Here is a 17,604-nt window from a genome sequence, read left to right as displayed (position 1 = left end):
TAACCATGAAACGAAAACAAAAAGTGTAACGAATTCGTTAGAAAAAGAGAGAAGGAAAAAAATATTGATCTTGCAATTTCGATTCCATTGCTTTCTCCTGATAATATTGGATGGATGTTGAAGATACAATAATTAGAGGCCTAATGATCTAATGTTCTATTCAATAATTTTTTTGAAAGAAAACAAAAAATACCCAAAAAAGGGGGAAAAAGCAGACTACCCAATATTTTGTTACACCTGCTTATTGCGTACGAATGCAATATATTGAATGCATGCATTACAAGGTTGATATTTTCTTTAGGACCAGAGACAATACAATATTATAGCTAAAACACTTTAATTTACTTTATACTACTTTTCAAGTCCTCAGAAATCTACTAATTTACACTGATCGTGGAAAGGCGATTTCTGCAGGCTGTTGTAGCGTTTTCCTCCGTGCCATTATTCCTTAACCGTGCATGTGCACCTGCGCTGATGCTCGGTGAGTTCCTGTTGGGTTTCAGGGGATTTCAGTTAGTTGAAATTTCGAGGTATTTGAGTTGTAACTTTACAGCTCTAATCGAGCAAAGTGATATAATTCTGCTACAGATTAGTATTAGGAATCACGACTCTGTACAATGGTATGATAATTGTCCACTTTGAGTATATGCTCTCGTGGTTTTGCTTTGGGCTTCCCCAAATGACCTCATACCAATGGAAATGTATTCTTAAATTAGCCAATGTGAGACTCCCTCGTACACTATAGAGCCTCCCCTAAGGCCTATGGAGCCTTCGAACAGCCTCCTTTTAATGGAGGATTGACTCCATCTCTGGAGTCCTCGAACAAAGTACATCATTTGTTCGACACTTGAGTCACTTTTGACTACACCTTCGAGGCTCACAATTTCTTTGTTCGACATTTGAGGGTTCTATTGACATGACTAAGTTAAGAGCATGACTCTAATACCATGTTAGGAATCACGACTCTAATATCATGTTAGGAATCACGACTCTGCACAATGGTATGACATTGTCCACTTTGAGCATAACTCTCGTGGCTTTACTTTGGGCTTCCCCAAAAGGTCTCATATCAATGGACATGTATTTCTTTACTTATAAACTCATGATCATTCCCTAAATTAGTCAACGTGGGACTCCCTCCCAACAATCCTCACAGTATCAGCCGTTTTCGTATAACCTATTGAACAATCTAGGACAGCATGTAGTTCAGTTGCATACCTGAATCTGCTTTTGAAGGAATTTGACATACTCTACTGCTTCTTCCAACATATCCGCAGTGTTTGTTTGCTGCAAGAAGATCGAAAATCACAGAACGATAATTATATTTCGGCTTCGTCAAATATAAGTTTCACAAATTCGATAAAGCAAATCTTGGTTTCAGGTTTATAAGTTAATTGATATAATAATTTCTTTTTCAATATCAACAGAATGCAGATATAGTCTCAGAAGAGTTACAAACACCATGAAGAAAACCCATGTTTACAGCAATTTCTCTTTTGGGTAATTAGTTTACAGATAGATAGGATCAGAGTGGGAAATGAAGAATTTAAAGAAATTAAAGAAACTAAAGGTGTGAGATCCCATGTCAGTCGGGGAGGAGAACGAAACATTCTTTATAAGGGTGTGGAAACCTCCCCCTAGCAGACGCGTTTTAAAAACGTTGAGGAGAAGCCCGAAAGAGAAACTCCAAAGAGTACAATATCTGCTAGCGGTGAACTTAGGCTGTTACAGACAGTATTAGAGCTAGACAAGCGAGAAAGTTGAGCCCCGAAAAAGGGTGAACATGAGGCAGTGTGCCGACAAAGACGCGGGTGGATTGGGGGGTCTCACATCGATTAAAGAGGAGGAACTAGTGCCAGCAAAGATGTTGGACTCCGAAGTGGGGTGGATTATGAGATCCCACATCGGTTGGGGAGGAGAACGAATTATAAGGGTGTGGAAACCTCTACCTAACAGTGTTTTAAAAACCTTGAGTGCAAGCCTAGGACAATGTCTGCCAGCGGTGGACTTGAGATGTTACAAAAGGCTTATTATATGCATTAACTCATGACACCCTTCGAGTAACACACATGGATTTCCCTCAGCAATAAACTCCACGGTTTCTTTCTTGAGGAATATCTTAATTCCTTGCCACAGTAAGCACAAAACTAACCTACTATATATACATATATATATATATATTGCTTTCATTTATTTAAATATGTTAAAGATTTTTATTGTAATATTGAATATTGAAATTTGATTTATTTAAATTAGATTTGCAAAACATTACATTAGAATATAATTATGCTTATAAAATATTAATGAATTTATTAGGATGATTTACATTTTTTAATAAAAATTATATAAAAAAATGAACAATTATCTATTAAAAAAATCTGTAAAATGATTTTTTTTAATAGGAAATATATATAAAAAAAGGGAGCTCATTTGATACCCACCAAAATAAATGAGAGAATTTCACAAAGATCGAGATTGAAATAGGTGGCGAGGATAGAGATGAAGAAGCCTCTCCGAACCCTACTATAAACATCCCTATGGAAAAGAGATATGCAACATATAGGGATGTCTATGACGGCCTATTTCAATTTTCATTCATGCAAAATTCTTTATTTATTTTGGAAGAAATGAGTTACGAATTCTATTTGCGGAATTGGAATTTTCCCCCATCTTTTTATACATTTTTATAAAAAAGAAAAAAAAAATTAGTTACAATGATTTTTTTAATGGATAATTTTCATTTTTCAATATAATTTATATTAAAAATAAGTAAAACATCCTAATAAAACTTCAATAAAATTTCATAAGCAAAAAAATATAATACAAAACATCCTAATAAAACTTCAATAAAATTTCATAAGCAAAAAAATAATACAATGTTCTAACATAATTTTTAAAAACACAAATTTTAATATTACACATATTATTCCATATTGAGAAGGGCGGGGATTTGGCGAGGATGGGGAATATAATCCCTATACCCTACCCCATTTAGAGGAGAAAAAAATCTTTTCCCACTCCCTCCTCATTCCTATTTGTACAAAGATTCCTCATCCCATTTGAGGGATAAATGGACATCTCTAGCCACATAAGTTACTCACCAAGTTAGTAAAACACAATCACACAATTTTTTTCATTAGTCAACTAATGGTCAAATGGAACCGCTTAAACCATTTTCTTAACTTCATGGACTAAAATGTTCCTTATGAAGATAAGTGAGATCCTATATTGGTTATAGAGGGGAACAAAGTTCCTTATAAGGGTGTGAAAACTTCTCCCTAATAGACACATTTTAAAATCCTTGGAGAAAACTCGAAAGAAAAAGCCCAAAAAGGACAACATCTGCTAACAGTGAACTTGGGCTATTACAAGGTCAAACTCAAACAAACTCAAACCTGAGAAGCGATTGGCCTATAAATATTCAACATTCCATCCTTGATATAAGTTATGGATTGTAGGCTTTCAAAATCACATTAGCATGCCATGACTGCCTCATATAAATGCATACTTCCATTCATACTCACATGTGAACATATAGACAAACAGATGCCTATATTCAATGTAAATAATCCCAGCCACACGTCCAATCTTAAGCTAACATACTTGCCACCCCGTTTAAAACTAACTCTAGTAAAATTTTGTAAGATCCCGCATCATTTTGGGAGGAGAACAAAACACCATTTGTAAGATGTGGAAACCTCTCCTTAGTAAACACATTTTAAAACCTTGAAAGGAAGCGCGGAAGAAAAAACCCAAAGAGGATAGTATCTGTTAGTGGGCTTGGGCCGTTATAGATGGTATCAGAACCCAGACACCGGACAATGTACCAGCAAGGAGGTTGAACCCCGAAGGTGGGTGGACACGAGGTTGTGTGCCAGCAAGGACGCTAGCCCCAAAGGTGGTGGATTGAGGTCCCACATCAATTGGAGAAGGGAACGAGTGCTAGCGAAGACGCTGCCCCGAAGGAGGTGGATTGTGAGATCCCACATTGATTGAGGAGGAGAACGAAACATCTTTTATAAGAGCGTGGACCCAAAGAGGACAATATCTAGGACTTGGGCTTGGGCCGTTACAAATTTGGTAAACTTTAAAATTAAAATGAATGAAAGAGATGACCTTCAGTTCAAACCACACAATACTGTCCCCATTACTCAATTAATTATATACATGTTAGACTTAATTAGCATAAAGTAAAGTTCTAGCCAAAACAGAAGCTAAGAATGGAATTCAGGGCAGAAACTGGAAGAAGAAACACATGGCAGTACAAAATACAGTCATTTATCAATATATATCACATGAGATAAATCTAAATTCGTCCCTAATGATCAATCATGATACAATTTACCTTATCCATGTTGGGGACAACCTCCTGAAGCTTCCTTATTCTGTCACTAATTCTAGTCCTACGAACCTACCATCAAGAAAACAAACAATAAGTAATAGAAATACCTTTTGTTGTGTGTGTTTTGTTCACAAGACATACTGCTTAGTCTAATGATTAATACTTTAACACAAAAAGGAAAAGCCCGAAGAGACAATATCTACTAGGGTGGGCTTGAGCCGTTACAAATGGTATCAGAGTGTCCCACATCGATGGGAGAAGGGAACGAGTGTCAGGTGGGTGGATTGTGAGATCGTACGACGGTTGGGGAGGAAAACGAATAATTGTTTATAAGAGTGTGATAGAAAACATTTTAAATCGAAGTTTCAAATAGACACAAAGGCAGAGCTGAGATGATGAATGATCAGAAGAGGCAAGGAATCCATGTCGAATTATTACAGTGAAGAATGTCACAGAAGTTATGAACAGGTGAGATTGGGTATTGAAAAGTGGAAGTTGAAAGAAGCAATTAGTCAACGAAGATTTAGGCGAAAAGGAACTAACCCTCTCAGCAATGCTCCGAGGATGCGTCGCACAGCCACGCTTGGCCCTCACACGGCAGGGCACGGAGTCCTCCAATAACTTCTCCATTTCCATGTCTATCAAACTCGATACTCCACTTCCTTCCCTTTTCTGCCAAAAACGAAACCAAAATAAACTTCTAATCGGGAGACCATAATCAAAACAGAAGTAATCCGAAATCAAATCGTTTCAAATCCTCAAGACAGGGAATCGCGAAACAGAGGTTCGAAATAAAATGATTACCAGTTGCGGTGAAAATTTGGGCGGGAAGTTCTGCGCGTCGACTTCTCTCCCCCGCTTGGAAGTGGGAGAGATCTCGAGTGCGGCCGAGGAATTGATAGCATAGGAAGAGTAAAATCCTTCCCCGATTCCGGAGGCGCCGAGAAACTCAGCCGGAGAGCTATTTTGCCTCTGGAAACCAGCGGAGGGATTGGGCTCGAACAAGGCCTGATCCGCAGGGGAGTCTAGGTCGGAGGAGTTTCCAGCGAGAAGCTGAGTCAAGCACTGATTAGGCCTGAGTAGGTCCTCCTCCTCGTCCTCCAAAAGCGCTTCCAACCAAGCAGCCGGAGCAGAGCGGAAGCGAGCAAGTCCGCCGCCGCTGCTACGACTGCCAGTAGCACCACCAGTTGTGGATTGCATCTGCTTCACGGTGACTGGCTCAGGAGATTTCTGCTGAATTTTGTAGTTTTTCGTTATTTCTGGAAGAGAAGAAAAGGAAAACTCCGCCGCTGCTTTTGGTGGAGAAATTCTATCTTTGGAAAGGGTCACTCACAGGGACCAGATTGTTCCTCCTCTCGGCTCTTTTCGACAGTGGAAACCAATCCCTGATCCTCTGCTGCTCACGTGTACGGTAACACCCCTTCTCCACCGCTTGATCATACTGCCATCATCTCATCCGTTCGTCACTGCGCGCGATCAACGGTGATTTTGCAGATGTGGATGACGTGTTCACGGGAATTCCGTGTAAGAAGAAAATAAAATGGCAAGGTTGAGGGTTAAGTGTTAAAGTGTTACGTCATTAATTTTTCTGGATTTGATCAAACTGCCTTGATTCAATAAACGCTTCTCCCACGCGATTCTTAGCGCGTCACTCCACCTTCTCAACTAACTTATTCCCTTATTTTTTATTATTTATATTAACAAATTTTGTTTTTTTCAATTTTTTAAAAAATTATTACTTGCGAGGATAACTCTCATAATAGCTCGAAATAAACAACGTGATTAGTTCGCTGGAGACCTAAGAAATGCACGGGTCCCACTATTAAAATTGGATTTCAAATCCAAAGCCAGAAATGGTCCGACTTGATCGACTTAAATAGAGTTTCCGACTCAGGGTTCGGTTGTTCTTTTTTCTTCGTTATTTTTTTAAATCATTCTTATCCACCGTACATGTTTATATCTAACATCAGTTATAAATGTTATATATATATAATTAGGTTGGTTTGTAACTCTATTTTCAAGTTAGTCGGGTTGACTCGATCAAAAAATAACGACTCATAAGTAAAATTATAAGAAAACGATGACCGAAAAATTTAACTTGTAGTTATTGTTGAATGATGAAAGTCGCACATCGGCTAATTTAGAGAATGATCATGGGTTTATAAGTGAGGAATACTAACTCCATTGGTATGAGGCCTTTTGGGAAGCCCAAAGCAAAGCCATGAGAGCTTATGCTCAAAGTGGACAATATCATACCATTGTGGAGAGTCGTGTTCGTCTAACATGGTATTCAGAGTCATGTCCTAAACTTAGCCGTGCCAATAGATTGGCAAATCCTCGAATGTCGAACAAAGAACTCCAAAAAAGAACTGGGAAGTATATACCTAGATTTTTAATTTTGTATTTACCTATTCGATAATTAAAAAAAAAATCAAATTAATATGTAAAATTTTAAAAAACTCTGATAATTTGAAATTTATTAAAACCTAAATATAAAAGTAAAAATATTAAAAAATGAGGTTTTTAAAATTGAATAAAATAATTAATGAGGAAAATGGGGTGTAGTACAGTCGCGATGAAGGGCGCGTGGAAAAGTTGAGAGGGTTAAGATTGAGTGAGCTTTATAGTATTTGTAAAGAACATAGAAATGTTTGTATTATTTAGGGTAAAGTTAAGGAAAGAAACAAAGAAAGAAGTGAAGCATTAACATTCATGTTCACAACAACCTTTTGCTTTTAATTTGGGTCTCCACTTTCATTCCCTTTTAGTGCCTCCTATCCTATCCCATCCCATTTCGGAGATAACGACTCTGTTTTTCTACTACAATAAAGTCGTTACTACATGCATGACATGACTGTTAAATGCGGAAACATTCATTTAAAATAGTTCATAAACGATGTCATGACTTAAACGTTCGAAGTAAAATAAATGATGTGACGTTTGTAACATCATTTGAAAAGTAAAAATAATGTTCTAACCTAACCTAAGGCTATAGAATAAACAAAACGCCACTACCCTAACACTTGTTTCATGACCTTCATCCCGACGTCGTTGTCATCCATACAAAGGTGTCTTATCTTTACTTGAACTGTAAGAGTAGCACATGATTTGAGTATTTTAAGAAATACTCGATAAGTAACCTCACTATTGGGGTCGAAAAATGCACACACATGCAACCGTTTGGGCAAAGTTGAATGCGTAGTACTTCTCTATACATGACCTACGCGTGCAAGCACTTGCTAATGAACTCTTGCCAAACATCACAGAGGGGAAAGGGTCTGCATAACACTGTGGCGAACATAAATGTCGAAAATCATAAGTCGTAATGTACGTGTCCGTACTCATCATATTGGGAAGTATCCCAATGCACATAACACACAAATATACATGAGGTTCCCATAGCTTATAATCACGACATAATATACCTTATAATCACGACATAATGTATGATGTAAGACAAACCTTCATTTATCTATAACATAACAAATCTATGAATTATGTTTACATAATTCCTATGCATTCTATAATACATAGCATAGTATAAGGAATTTTATGCCTCCTAGATTATCAATTCCATAAAATTTTACACAACATGATATGGTAACATCATATCATAGTTTTTATACATGATATAGCTTATCATGACATAACATAGCAAAACATGGCGTAACATAGCATAACATGACATGACATGACATAATATAACATACAATTGCATAACATATCAATCATATATATGACATGTGCAGGGGCCACAGGACACATGTCATCATATATAATACAATTCATCCAATCAAGCCAAATAGTACAACCTACGCCAGATTATTTTTAAGCGTTCTCAACTTAGTCGATAACCCTCTCACCTTAAGTATCAGTTTTATACGTTCTCAACTTATCTTTAAGCATCAGTTTCAAACGATTGAATCTCCCATTTTTTCACAAAATCTTTCGAGAAATAACTCGAACATAAAACCAAGGCTTGTGGGAGTCTCTATTTATGAAATCCCACATTAGTTAAAAGAAAACAAAACATTCTTTATAAGGATGTGGAAGTCTCTCCCTAAAATATGCATTTTAAAAACCTTGAAAGGAAGCTCGAAAGGAAAATCCTAAAGAGAATAATATTTGCTAGTTGTGGACTTAGGAAAATCCTAAAGATGACAATATTTGCTAGGAGTGGACTTGGGCTATTACAAATGGTATCATAGCTAAACACCAATTGGTATGCCAGTGAGAATACTAGACCCTAAAGAGGACTGGACACCGACTGGTGTGTTAGCGAGAATGCTGAGCCTTGAAAGGAGTGGACACAAAGCCCCAAAGGGAAATGAATTGTGAGATCCCATATCAATTGAAGAGAGAAACAAAACATTCTTAGGTTTTGTTAAGATGTCTGAGAATAATATGCCCGAGAATCAAATAATTGTATTTGGTATTACATGCGAATGCTCCCTGGCTAAAGTATATCAGAAATCCAACAATCATTCGAACCAAGCCTAAAGTATATCATCTATATGTTGCTTTTCAAATACAAACTTTTCATATTTACAACCTTAAAATTTGGAATAATTTAGCTCCAAAAAGATGGGAAGTCAAGGTCACCTGTTATAAACGTGGGATTTGGCAACAAAAAGGAAGGCAATGAAGCTAAGAACACTAAGGGCAGCCAGTAGGAGGTAAAAGTAATCAAGATGAGCCTTGTTAAGGTTGTCGGGAAACCAGCTCAGATGCCCATTGCCTTTAGTAGCTGAATCAATAATTGATATCAAAAGGCTACTTAAAATGCTACCCATTCCAAGGATACTCATGAAAATGGCAGGTCCAACACTTTTCAAATCCCTAGCCACTTGATCATAGCAAAACTCTTGAAGCCCAACCACTGTAAACACATCAGCCAAACCATTCAACACGTATTGAGGAACCAACCACCAGAACTTCATTGGAATCGTCATGTCCGGTCTATCGATTAGACTGTGTTCGAGGGCGGTTTTCAAACGTTTTTTCTCGACCAGGGATGCAACCACCATAGAGATAGTTGATATGATCATCCCGGATCCGATTCTTTGTAATGTTGTTATGCCCGATGAGTTTCCTGTTACTGTTTTGGCAATGGGAACGAACACGAGATCATAGACCACGATGAAGATGACGATTGTAAAGGAAATAATTGCCTCGAGTGACGCGGCGGGAACGGTGAAACCTGATGAAATTGTTCTGTCTAATGTTGCTGCTTGTTTGGTGAAGAAGGTGGCGTCTTGTGAGAACACAATGGTGAACACACTAAGTGTAGCCCATATTAGAAGAATTCTGAGAATTGCCTTTGCTTCTTCAACCTCGCTGATGCTACACACCGTTGCGTTTTGGTTTGAATCGATGGGAATGATGCAAGCTTTATTGAGAAATCTGTCACACCAAAGGAGGAACGGTTAGGAACCACGAACCTCCACAATGACTTTGCTTTGGTTTCCCAAAAAGCCTCGTAGCAATAGAGATAGTATTCCTTATTTATAAACCCATGATCTTCTCCCTTAATTAACAAATGTGAGAATCCCTCCCAACAATCCTCAACAATCCTCCGGTCGAACAAAGTATACCATGTAGCCTCCCCTGAGGTCTATGGAGCCCTTGAACAGCCTCCCCTTAATCGAGTCTCGACTCCTTCTCTAAAGCTCCTCTCGAACAAAGTACACCATAGAGCTTCCCCTGGGGCCTATAGAGCCCTTGAACATCCTCTCCTTAATTAAGGCTCGACTCCTTCTCTGGAATCTCTTCCCAAACAAAGTACACCATAGAGCCTCCCCTGATACCTATAGAGCCCTCAAACATCCTCTCCTTAATCGAGGCTCGACTCCTTCTCTGGAGTCTCCTCTCGAACAAAGTACACCATAGAGCCTCCCTTGAGGCCTATAGAGCCCTCGAACATCCTCTCCTTAATCAATCCTCGACTCCTTCTCTAAAGTCTCCTCTCGAACAAAGTACACCATAGAGCCTCACTTAAGGTCTATTGAGCCCTCGAACATCCTCCCCTTAATCGAGGCTCGACTCCTTCTCTAGAGCCCTTAAACAAAGTACACCATTTGTTCGATACTTGAGTCACTTTTGGCTACACCTTCGAGGCTCACAACTTCTTTGTTCGACAATTAAGGATTCTATTGACATGACTAAGTTAAGGGTATGACTCTGATACCATGTTAAGAATCACAAACCTCCACAATGGTACAATATTGTCCACTTCGAGCATAAAATCTCGGTTTCCCAATTTTTTCAAAAGGATTCATACCAATGGAGATAGTATTCCTTACTTATAAACCCATGATCTTCCCTTTACCAACGTGGGACTCCCTTCCAACAATCCTCAACCAGAACTATATGAAAACATCATAAGTGTCAATAAGAAAGAGAAAACAATGGATATTGCAGCATTCTTACTTGAATTGGTGAGAATTTGACAAATCTTTGCCGATCGTTGAGGGAGAAGCTCTCCAATTCCTAATAGAAGCCACAAACACTCGACCAACTCTCATAAACGGGCTCTTATTTGATTGCTTGACGGTAAACCGATACGTCTTGGTACCGAGAAGGAAAACAATGAAACCAGTGAGCATTGCAGCACAAGGAATTCCAAATCCAAGACTCCAACTAAGATTCTCTTGTGCATATGCTATAGTTGGAATGGCTACTACGATTCCTGAGCAGGCACCAAAATACCACCAATTGAAGAAGGAGCTCTTGAATTTGGCCTCTTGAGGATTTTGGTCATCGAATTGATCGGCCCCAAAAGCCTGCACGCAGGGCCTGTGCCCACCTTGTGCTATCCCAATTAGACATAGAGAAGCGAAGGATAGAACGAGCTGAAGCTTGGGAGCCGAACAGGGCGTGGATTTGTTAGGGAGAGCACAAATGGAGGGGTTTGCCGTCGACAGAACCAACAATCCTAGTCCCTGTTCAAAATTCCCAAGTTTAAGGAAACAAGTGTTAGGATTGTACAACAATGCACATACTCGATCTAGATGAACACAAAGAACAGGAAAGAGAAAATGCGAAGAGGAATATTAGGTAAAGATTTATATTGATGGCTTCAGGTACGTAAAAATACCATTTGTAACAACCCAAGCCCAAGCCCAAGCCCACCGTTTACTACTCCAACAAGTGTCTCGCACCGTTCGGTGACTGGCTCTGATACCAATGTCTCGCACCGTTCGGTGATTGGCTTTGATACCATTTGTAACAGTCCAAGCCCACCGTTTACTATGGAGAGAGTCTAGCCCTACTCCAACCAGTGTCTCGCACTGTTCAGTGACTAGCTCTAATACCACTTATAACAGTCAAAGTCCACCGCTGTCCTCTTTGGGTTTTCCCTTCTGGGATTCCCCTCAAGGTTTTACAACGCGTCTATTAGCTGTCCTCTTTCGGTTTTCCTTTCTCGGATTCCCCTCAAGGTTTTACAACGCGTTTATTAGCGGTCCTCTTTGGGTTTTCCCTTCTCGGATTCCCCTCAAGGTTTTACAACGCGTCTTTTAGGGAAGGGATTCTATGCCTTATAAACGCATCTATTAGGGAGAGGTTTCCATGCCTTAGGGAGAGGTTTCCACGCCTCATAAACGCGTCTATTAGAGAGAGGTTTCCACGCCTCATAAACGCATCTATTAGAGAGAGGTTTCCACGCCTCATAAACGCGTCTATTAGAGAGAGGTTTCCACGCCTCATAAACGCGTCTATTAGAGAGAGGTTTCCACGCCTCATAAACGTGTCTATTAGGGAGAGGTTTCCACGCCTCATAAACGTGTCTATCAGGGAGAGGTTTCCACGCTTTAAGGAGTGTTTTGTTTCTCTCTCATTTGAGAGAGAGAATACAGAAAATGCAGCATCACTACTCCCTAATGGGTATATATATAGTTTCATGTATATAACTTTATCAGATAGATATAACCACCTCCTCTATATAACTTTATCAGATATAACAACTAAGCGATCAGAACAAACATCCAATCGAAAGCCAACCAAGAACAAAAGAAAACATTGCCCTCAGCTACTGAATTTCAATTTCACAAACATTAGCAAATAAAAAAGAGAATGAATGATCAGAGAAAGAGGGATACCAAAAGGTAAGAAATAGATGCAAAAACAATGGTACGGTATCGTCCAAAGAAGGAATCAGCAACAAAGGCTCCAAAGAGAGTGAGGAGCATGGAGGTGCCAGACCAGACATTGACAATCTCAGCCGCCGCCACCATGGAAATGTGGAGCGGACCTGTCAAGTAAATTATGAGGTTGGCGCCGATTCCATAGAAAGCAAATCTCTCAGCAACCTCCATCCCTAAAATGGTCAACAAGGAGAATGAATCGATGAAGGAGGTGGAGGAGATGAGATAATTAGGGATTTGGTTTACCTATAATGAAAGAGGCGGAGCTCCATGTGCCGGAGGAGGATCTGAGAAGTGGGCGACCTTTATAATCGACGGCGCCGTGGACGGTGTGGCTGAGCAGCGGAGTTGAGTGGTCCATGGCTGGAAGAACAGAAGAACAGCAGCCACAGAAACAGTATGAATTCGATTGGAGAGCCGTCGGGGTTGAAAAGGGTTACTTTCTTTTGGAACTATTTGTAGTGTCGCCTTCTCCAAACCCTCCATTTGTGTTGGAATTGATTCACCACAAAAAGTGTTGGGGGCGGGATTTCTAAGAACATATTAGGCTCATGCTCACAAGTGGAAAAGAGATCTCAAGATAAAATGAGATTACAACCGACATTTCAAAATTTACTTTTTTTTTTTTTTTTTTCATTTTTTTTCATTAGATTATATTCCATGTTTTTCTTCTGAATTGTTCGGTAATAAATCTAAATTAAAAAAAATAAATGTCAATATTGTTTTAGTATTTGGATCATATAATTCAAATATTATTTTAAGTTGTAATAAACTTTTTCCAAGAGAGAATTGAGGGAAGAGTTTGTAAGAGATTGGGAGAGAAGTTTGGGAGAGGGTATTGAGGATTATTGGGAGGGAGTTACAAGTTGACTAATTAAGAGGAAAAACATATGTTTATAAATAAGGAATACCATTGTTACTAGCCCTTAATCTGATTATTATAAAGGACGAATAAGCTTCATTGATACGAGACCTTTTGGTACCAAGTCCTTTTGATTATAAAGGAGAAATAATCTTCATTGGTACAAGACAGATAATCTCCATTTGTACGAGACGGATAATCTCTATTGGTATAAGACCCTTTGGTACCGAACCCTTTTGGTTATAAAGGAGAAATAATCTTCATTGGTACAAGACCATTTGGGTAACCAAAACCAAAATCACTAGAGCTTATGCTCAAAATAGACAATATCATATCAGTGTGAAAGTTTATATGCTCAAGATAGACAATATCATATCATTGTGAGTGTGAAAGTTCATGATCGATCTAGTTAGCTATATTGAGATCATCATGTGGTATTCCTCCTATTCTAAATGTAAGCTCCTGTTCTTGCCAAGGATGGAAAAAAAGGCAGATTATCCTACTCCATAGACGATTTAAATACACAGCTTTAAATTACAATGCTAGCAAAACAGACGTGTTCATGTGGCATTCCCCTTAGTGTATATGTATGTTCTTGCAAAACATGAGAAAGCAGCAAACCCAATAGCACTAAGCCCAACAAGCAACCAGTAAAAGTAATCAAGATGAGCTTTGTTCAGATTATTATCAAACCAGCTTTCTTTGCCATCCCCACTGCTTAATTTTTCAATGGCAGATATGAGAAAGCTGCTCAAAAAGCTGCCAACGCCAAAAATACTCAGATACAGGGAGAGACCGATGCTTCTCAATCCACTTGGAACCTGGTCATAGAAAAACTCTTGCAACCCAACCATCGTGAAAGCATCAGAAATTCCAATAAGTAAATATTGAGGAACCAGCCACCATATACTCAGAGGAATAGTCGCCTTTGGCATATCAACTAAACCATATTCTTGAGCTGTTTTGAGCCTTTTCACCTCGACTAATGCAGCAATGACCATGGAAAGAGCAGATAATATCATCCCAAATCCGATTCTCTGTAGCATTGTAATTCCAGAAGGTTTCCCGGTGAAACATCTTGCAATCGGAATGATTATGCGATCGTATATTAGGATGGAAATGCCAATGGACAGACTGATAAAGGATTGAAGTGAAGCAGCAGGTACTTCAAATCCAGGAACTATTGATCTGTCCATTGTGACTCCTTGTTTTGTGAAGAAAGTTGATGACTGAGAGAATACAATACCATATGCCAAGCATGTAACCCATATGGGGGCAAGCCCTACTAATGATTTTGCTTCCTCAACTTCACTGGTAGTACAAGCATGACCATCTTCCTTCAAACTATTAGGTACAATCAAAGCTTTGTCTAGGAACCTACCAAATTATAGAATTCAGTAAAGAAAAGGGTTACGATAATGCATACAATATAAAATGGTGTTAGGATTGCAGAATAATGCACTCTCGATCTAGATTAACACAAAGAACAACAATACACACACTCGATCTAATGAACACAAAGAATAGAGAGAAAATGCCTAGATGAACAAAAGTACATCTTCAAAGAACTGACTAAGGGGTATATATATGTACAGAAAATACAAAAAAACAGAGAAAACATTCACTAAATATATATATATATATATATTAGTTTACTATATATATATATATAGCTTTAACATATAACCACTTACTATAAATACCTACCCTATATTCCTCTTTTACTATAAATAGTCGTTTAGCCTTCTTTTAGTCCTCTGATTTACCTGAACTGTTGAGAGCTATGGTGCGGTAAAAGGCCAAGGGTTTCCTCTTCATGAGCTATTTCTGAAGAAATTACTCGCCAATTTTGTACTGCCATGATAAACACCCGTCCAATCCTCACAAATGGGTTTTCCACATCTCCTTCGCTACTGTACCTGTACGTCTTAGTTCCAAGCAAGAAGACTAGCAGTGCAAAAACCATAGCAATACAAGAAATTCCAAACCCAAGACTCCAGCTAAGGTTATCTTGCACATAGCTCACTGTAGTAAATGTTGCAGAAGTGGCCACAGAAATACCAAAGTACCACCAATTAAAGAAAGAGCTTTTAGCTTTGCTCTCTTCCGGATGTTTTCCATCAAATTGATCGGCTCCGAAAGCTTGTACGCAAGGCTTATGTCCCCCTTGCGCAAATGCCACAATATATAAGGAGAAGAAAAATAAAACTACGTGGACGAGACTGGGGGAACATGGTACACGGTTTTCTGCCTGTTGGCAGGCAGGAGTGCTGGAATAAGGTAATGTTGCAGACACAGTCAACAATCCAAGTCCCTGAATTCCACGCAAAAAAATAAAAGAAACAGACATCACATTTACTTTTAAGCATGGTCTACATGAATAAGTGCTCTGCCAGCTTAAACCAAATGTGAAATTCAATTTTATGGCTAATATTCAGAGGAAAATTCAACACCAATGCTTATGAAAAGCGAATAGACAGCAAAGGAAATGTATTTGCTCAAGTAAAATGGTTCAGAGGATGAATTCATAAGGGATTGAGCCAACAGATTGCGGTGAGAGTCCCTTAGGTAATTGGGTGGAGACCGTGATCTAGATGATCTTCAAGGTGCGTTAACTATGTCAGTGGAAACAGCAGTACCTAAAGTAATAGGCTCAGGTGCAAGGGAAGGAAATTCTTCTTCAGGTGTGCACCAACATCATACATAATAGGCTCGGGTGCAATAGCTACTTCAGGAGAGTCACCATTTTCAACTACTCCAGCCACAAGACAAGGTTACACAAAATCCTTGAGGAAATCTGCTGTGGATGAACAATCAATATTGGGCTGTGATTGAAAGAGAAATAATTCCTCTAAAAATATAACATTTCTTGAAACAAAGAACTCCTGCTTTGAAATATCAAAATGCTTATAGTCTTTAATGTCTCGAGAATATCCAATAAATACACATGGTGGAGCCCTTGGATAAAATTTAGAGACATTTGGCTAAATAGAATTCAGCCTTTTCTAAAGCTAAATCAGAAATTATCCGCATACAACACGAAAGCCGTGAAACATGTAGCAAAATTTCAACTCGACTGGAATGGATTGAACTCTTGGAGGGCATGATTCGCTCAAGATCAGGATCACACAACAACCCTGAACTCTTGGAGGGCATGATTCACTCAAGATCAGGATCTCACAACAACCCAGACACTCCTTGATGAACACAGGGAAGAAGAGAGATGTACAATGTACAATAAGGGAGAATATAGAGAGTACATTTTCAAAGTACTAGGGTATATATATGGTACACTACCTAGGTATATATATGGTTCAATTTACGGGTATATATGGTTCAGTTTGTCTTATAAGGTTTATATTGATGGCTCCATATATTACCATAAAAGAGATTATTATACATAGCTATTTATTGTGTTTATGAATTACTTCATATATCATTTAACATATATAGCTTACTATGGAGTAAAAGAAAACTATTCGTCAATTCAAGCTTGTTTCGGCTAAATCGCCTTGCCTTGCAGGAACTAAAATAATCCTGAATTACCAGAGCTCTAGCGAGTAACTTGCATAATTTAGTAACAAAGGTAAAGTAAAGTAAGAGAAGGAGAGAATAAAGTAGTGGAGGAACCAGAATGTAAAGTGCAGAGGAAAGAGCGATAGTGCGGTATCGTCCGAGGAAGGAATCGGCCAGAAAAGCTCCGAGTAGAGGTAGCATCATGGCGACTCCGGACCAGACATTGATATTCTGCGCTGCTGCGGCCGTGGAAAGCCGGAGCTCTTCCGTTAAGAAGTTAATCAAGTTGGAGGCGATTCCGTAATAGGCGAATCTCTCGGCAACCTCCACTCCTAATCAGAACGGGAGAGGATAAAGAAATTGGATCGGGAAAGAGAAGAAAGAGAAGAGGCGAACCTATGATGAAGGAGGCGGATCTCCAGCCGCCGAATTGGGATCTGCGGACTGGGCGGCCATTGTAATCGACAGCACCCTCCACCGTCTCATCCAACAAAGGAGCCTCCATTTTGGCGTCGGAGTGTGGAGGCAGAACCGATCGAAAAATTGGACTGATCACTCCATTTCTGAATCCGGAAGAAGTTTTATTACCAGTTCATTGCATCATGATCCGTATGAAATTATTGTATCGGCCACGATGTTAGCGTGTGATTAATTAATGTGAGTAGCAGGATTAAACAAATTGAACGAGGTTGCTGCTACGTTTTTTATGCGAAAACTGACGAGATTGTTTGAGAGGTCCT

At 39.0% G+C, this 17,604-nt stretch overlaps 3 protein-coding genes across 5 annotated transcripts; all 3 read right to left on the bottom strand.

The window, feature by feature from the left end:
• Nucleotides 1–64: 64 nt before the first annotated feature.
• On the bottom strand, nt 65–5,795 carry LOC111472602 (transcription factor bHLH81). The gene is made up of 5 exons (XM_023118222.1): nt 5,147–5,795; nt 4,886–5,014; nt 4,346–4,411; nt 1,219–1,287; nt 65–489 (listed from the first exon to the last, which is right to left on the bottom strand). Exons 1-5 carry the CDS (start codon nt 5,540–5,542, stop codon nt 442–444), a joined length of 708 nt encoding a protein of 235 aa, XP_022973990.1. The 5' UTR covers nt 5,543–5,795; the 3' UTR covers nt 65–441.
• Nucleotides 5,796–8,747: 2,952 nt separating this feature from the next.
• LOC111472587 (protein NRT1/ PTR FAMILY 5.10-like) lies at nt 8,748–13,003 on the bottom strand. 2 transcript variants are annotated; one of them, XM_023118203.1, is made up of 4 exons: nt 12,733–13,003; nt 12,442–12,659; nt 10,772–11,283; nt 8,748–9,745 (listed from the first exon to the last, which is right to left on the bottom strand). In XM_023118203.1, the coding sequence occupies exons 1-4, from the start codon at nt 12,845–12,847 to the stop codon at nt 8,941–8,943; spliced, it is 1,650 nt and encodes a 549-aa protein (XP_022973971.1). In that variant the 5' UTR covers nt 12,848–13,003; the 3' UTR covers nt 8,748–8,940. The 2 variants fall into 2 exon arrangements, with proteins under 2 accessions (XP_022973971.1, XP_022973972.1); XM_023118204.1 differs by lacking the exons at nt 12,442–12,659; nt 12,733–13,003 and adding an exon at nt 11,439–11,666.
• A 686-nt stretch (nt 13,004–13,689) lies between these two features.
• LOC111472584 (protein NRT1/ PTR FAMILY 5.10-like) lies at nt 13,690–17,575 on the bottom strand. 2 transcript variants are annotated; one of them, XM_023118199.1, is made up of 5 exons: nt 17,261–17,575; nt 16,979–17,196; nt 15,115–15,662; nt 13,909–14,725; nt 13,690–13,804 (listed from the first exon to the last, which is right to left on the bottom strand). In XM_023118199.1, exons 1-4 carry the CDS (start codon nt 17,367–17,369, stop codon nt 13,909–13,911), a joined length of 1,692 nt encoding a protein of 563 aa, XP_022973967.1. In that variant the 5' UTR covers nt 17,370–17,575; the 3' UTR covers nt 13,690–13,804. The 2 variants fall into 2 exon arrangements, with proteins under 2 accessions (XP_022973967.1, XP_022973966.1); XM_023118198.1 differs by lacking the exon at nt 13,690–13,804 and having other exon boundaries at nt 13,812–14,725.
• Between the last annotated feature and the right edge of the window lie 29 nt (nt 17,576–17,604).

The sequence above is a fragment of the Cucurbita maxima genome, unplaced genomic scaffold, assembly GCF_002738345.1.
Source record: "Cucurbita maxima cultivar Rimu unplaced genomic scaffold, Cmax_1.0 Cma_Scf00079, whole genome shotgun sequence".
Taxonomy (NCBI): Eukaryota; Viridiplantae; Streptophyta; class Magnoliopsida; order Cucurbitales; family Cucurbitaceae; genus Cucurbita; species Cucurbita maxima.
This window is presented reverse-complemented; position numbering and strand designations above follow the sequence as displayed.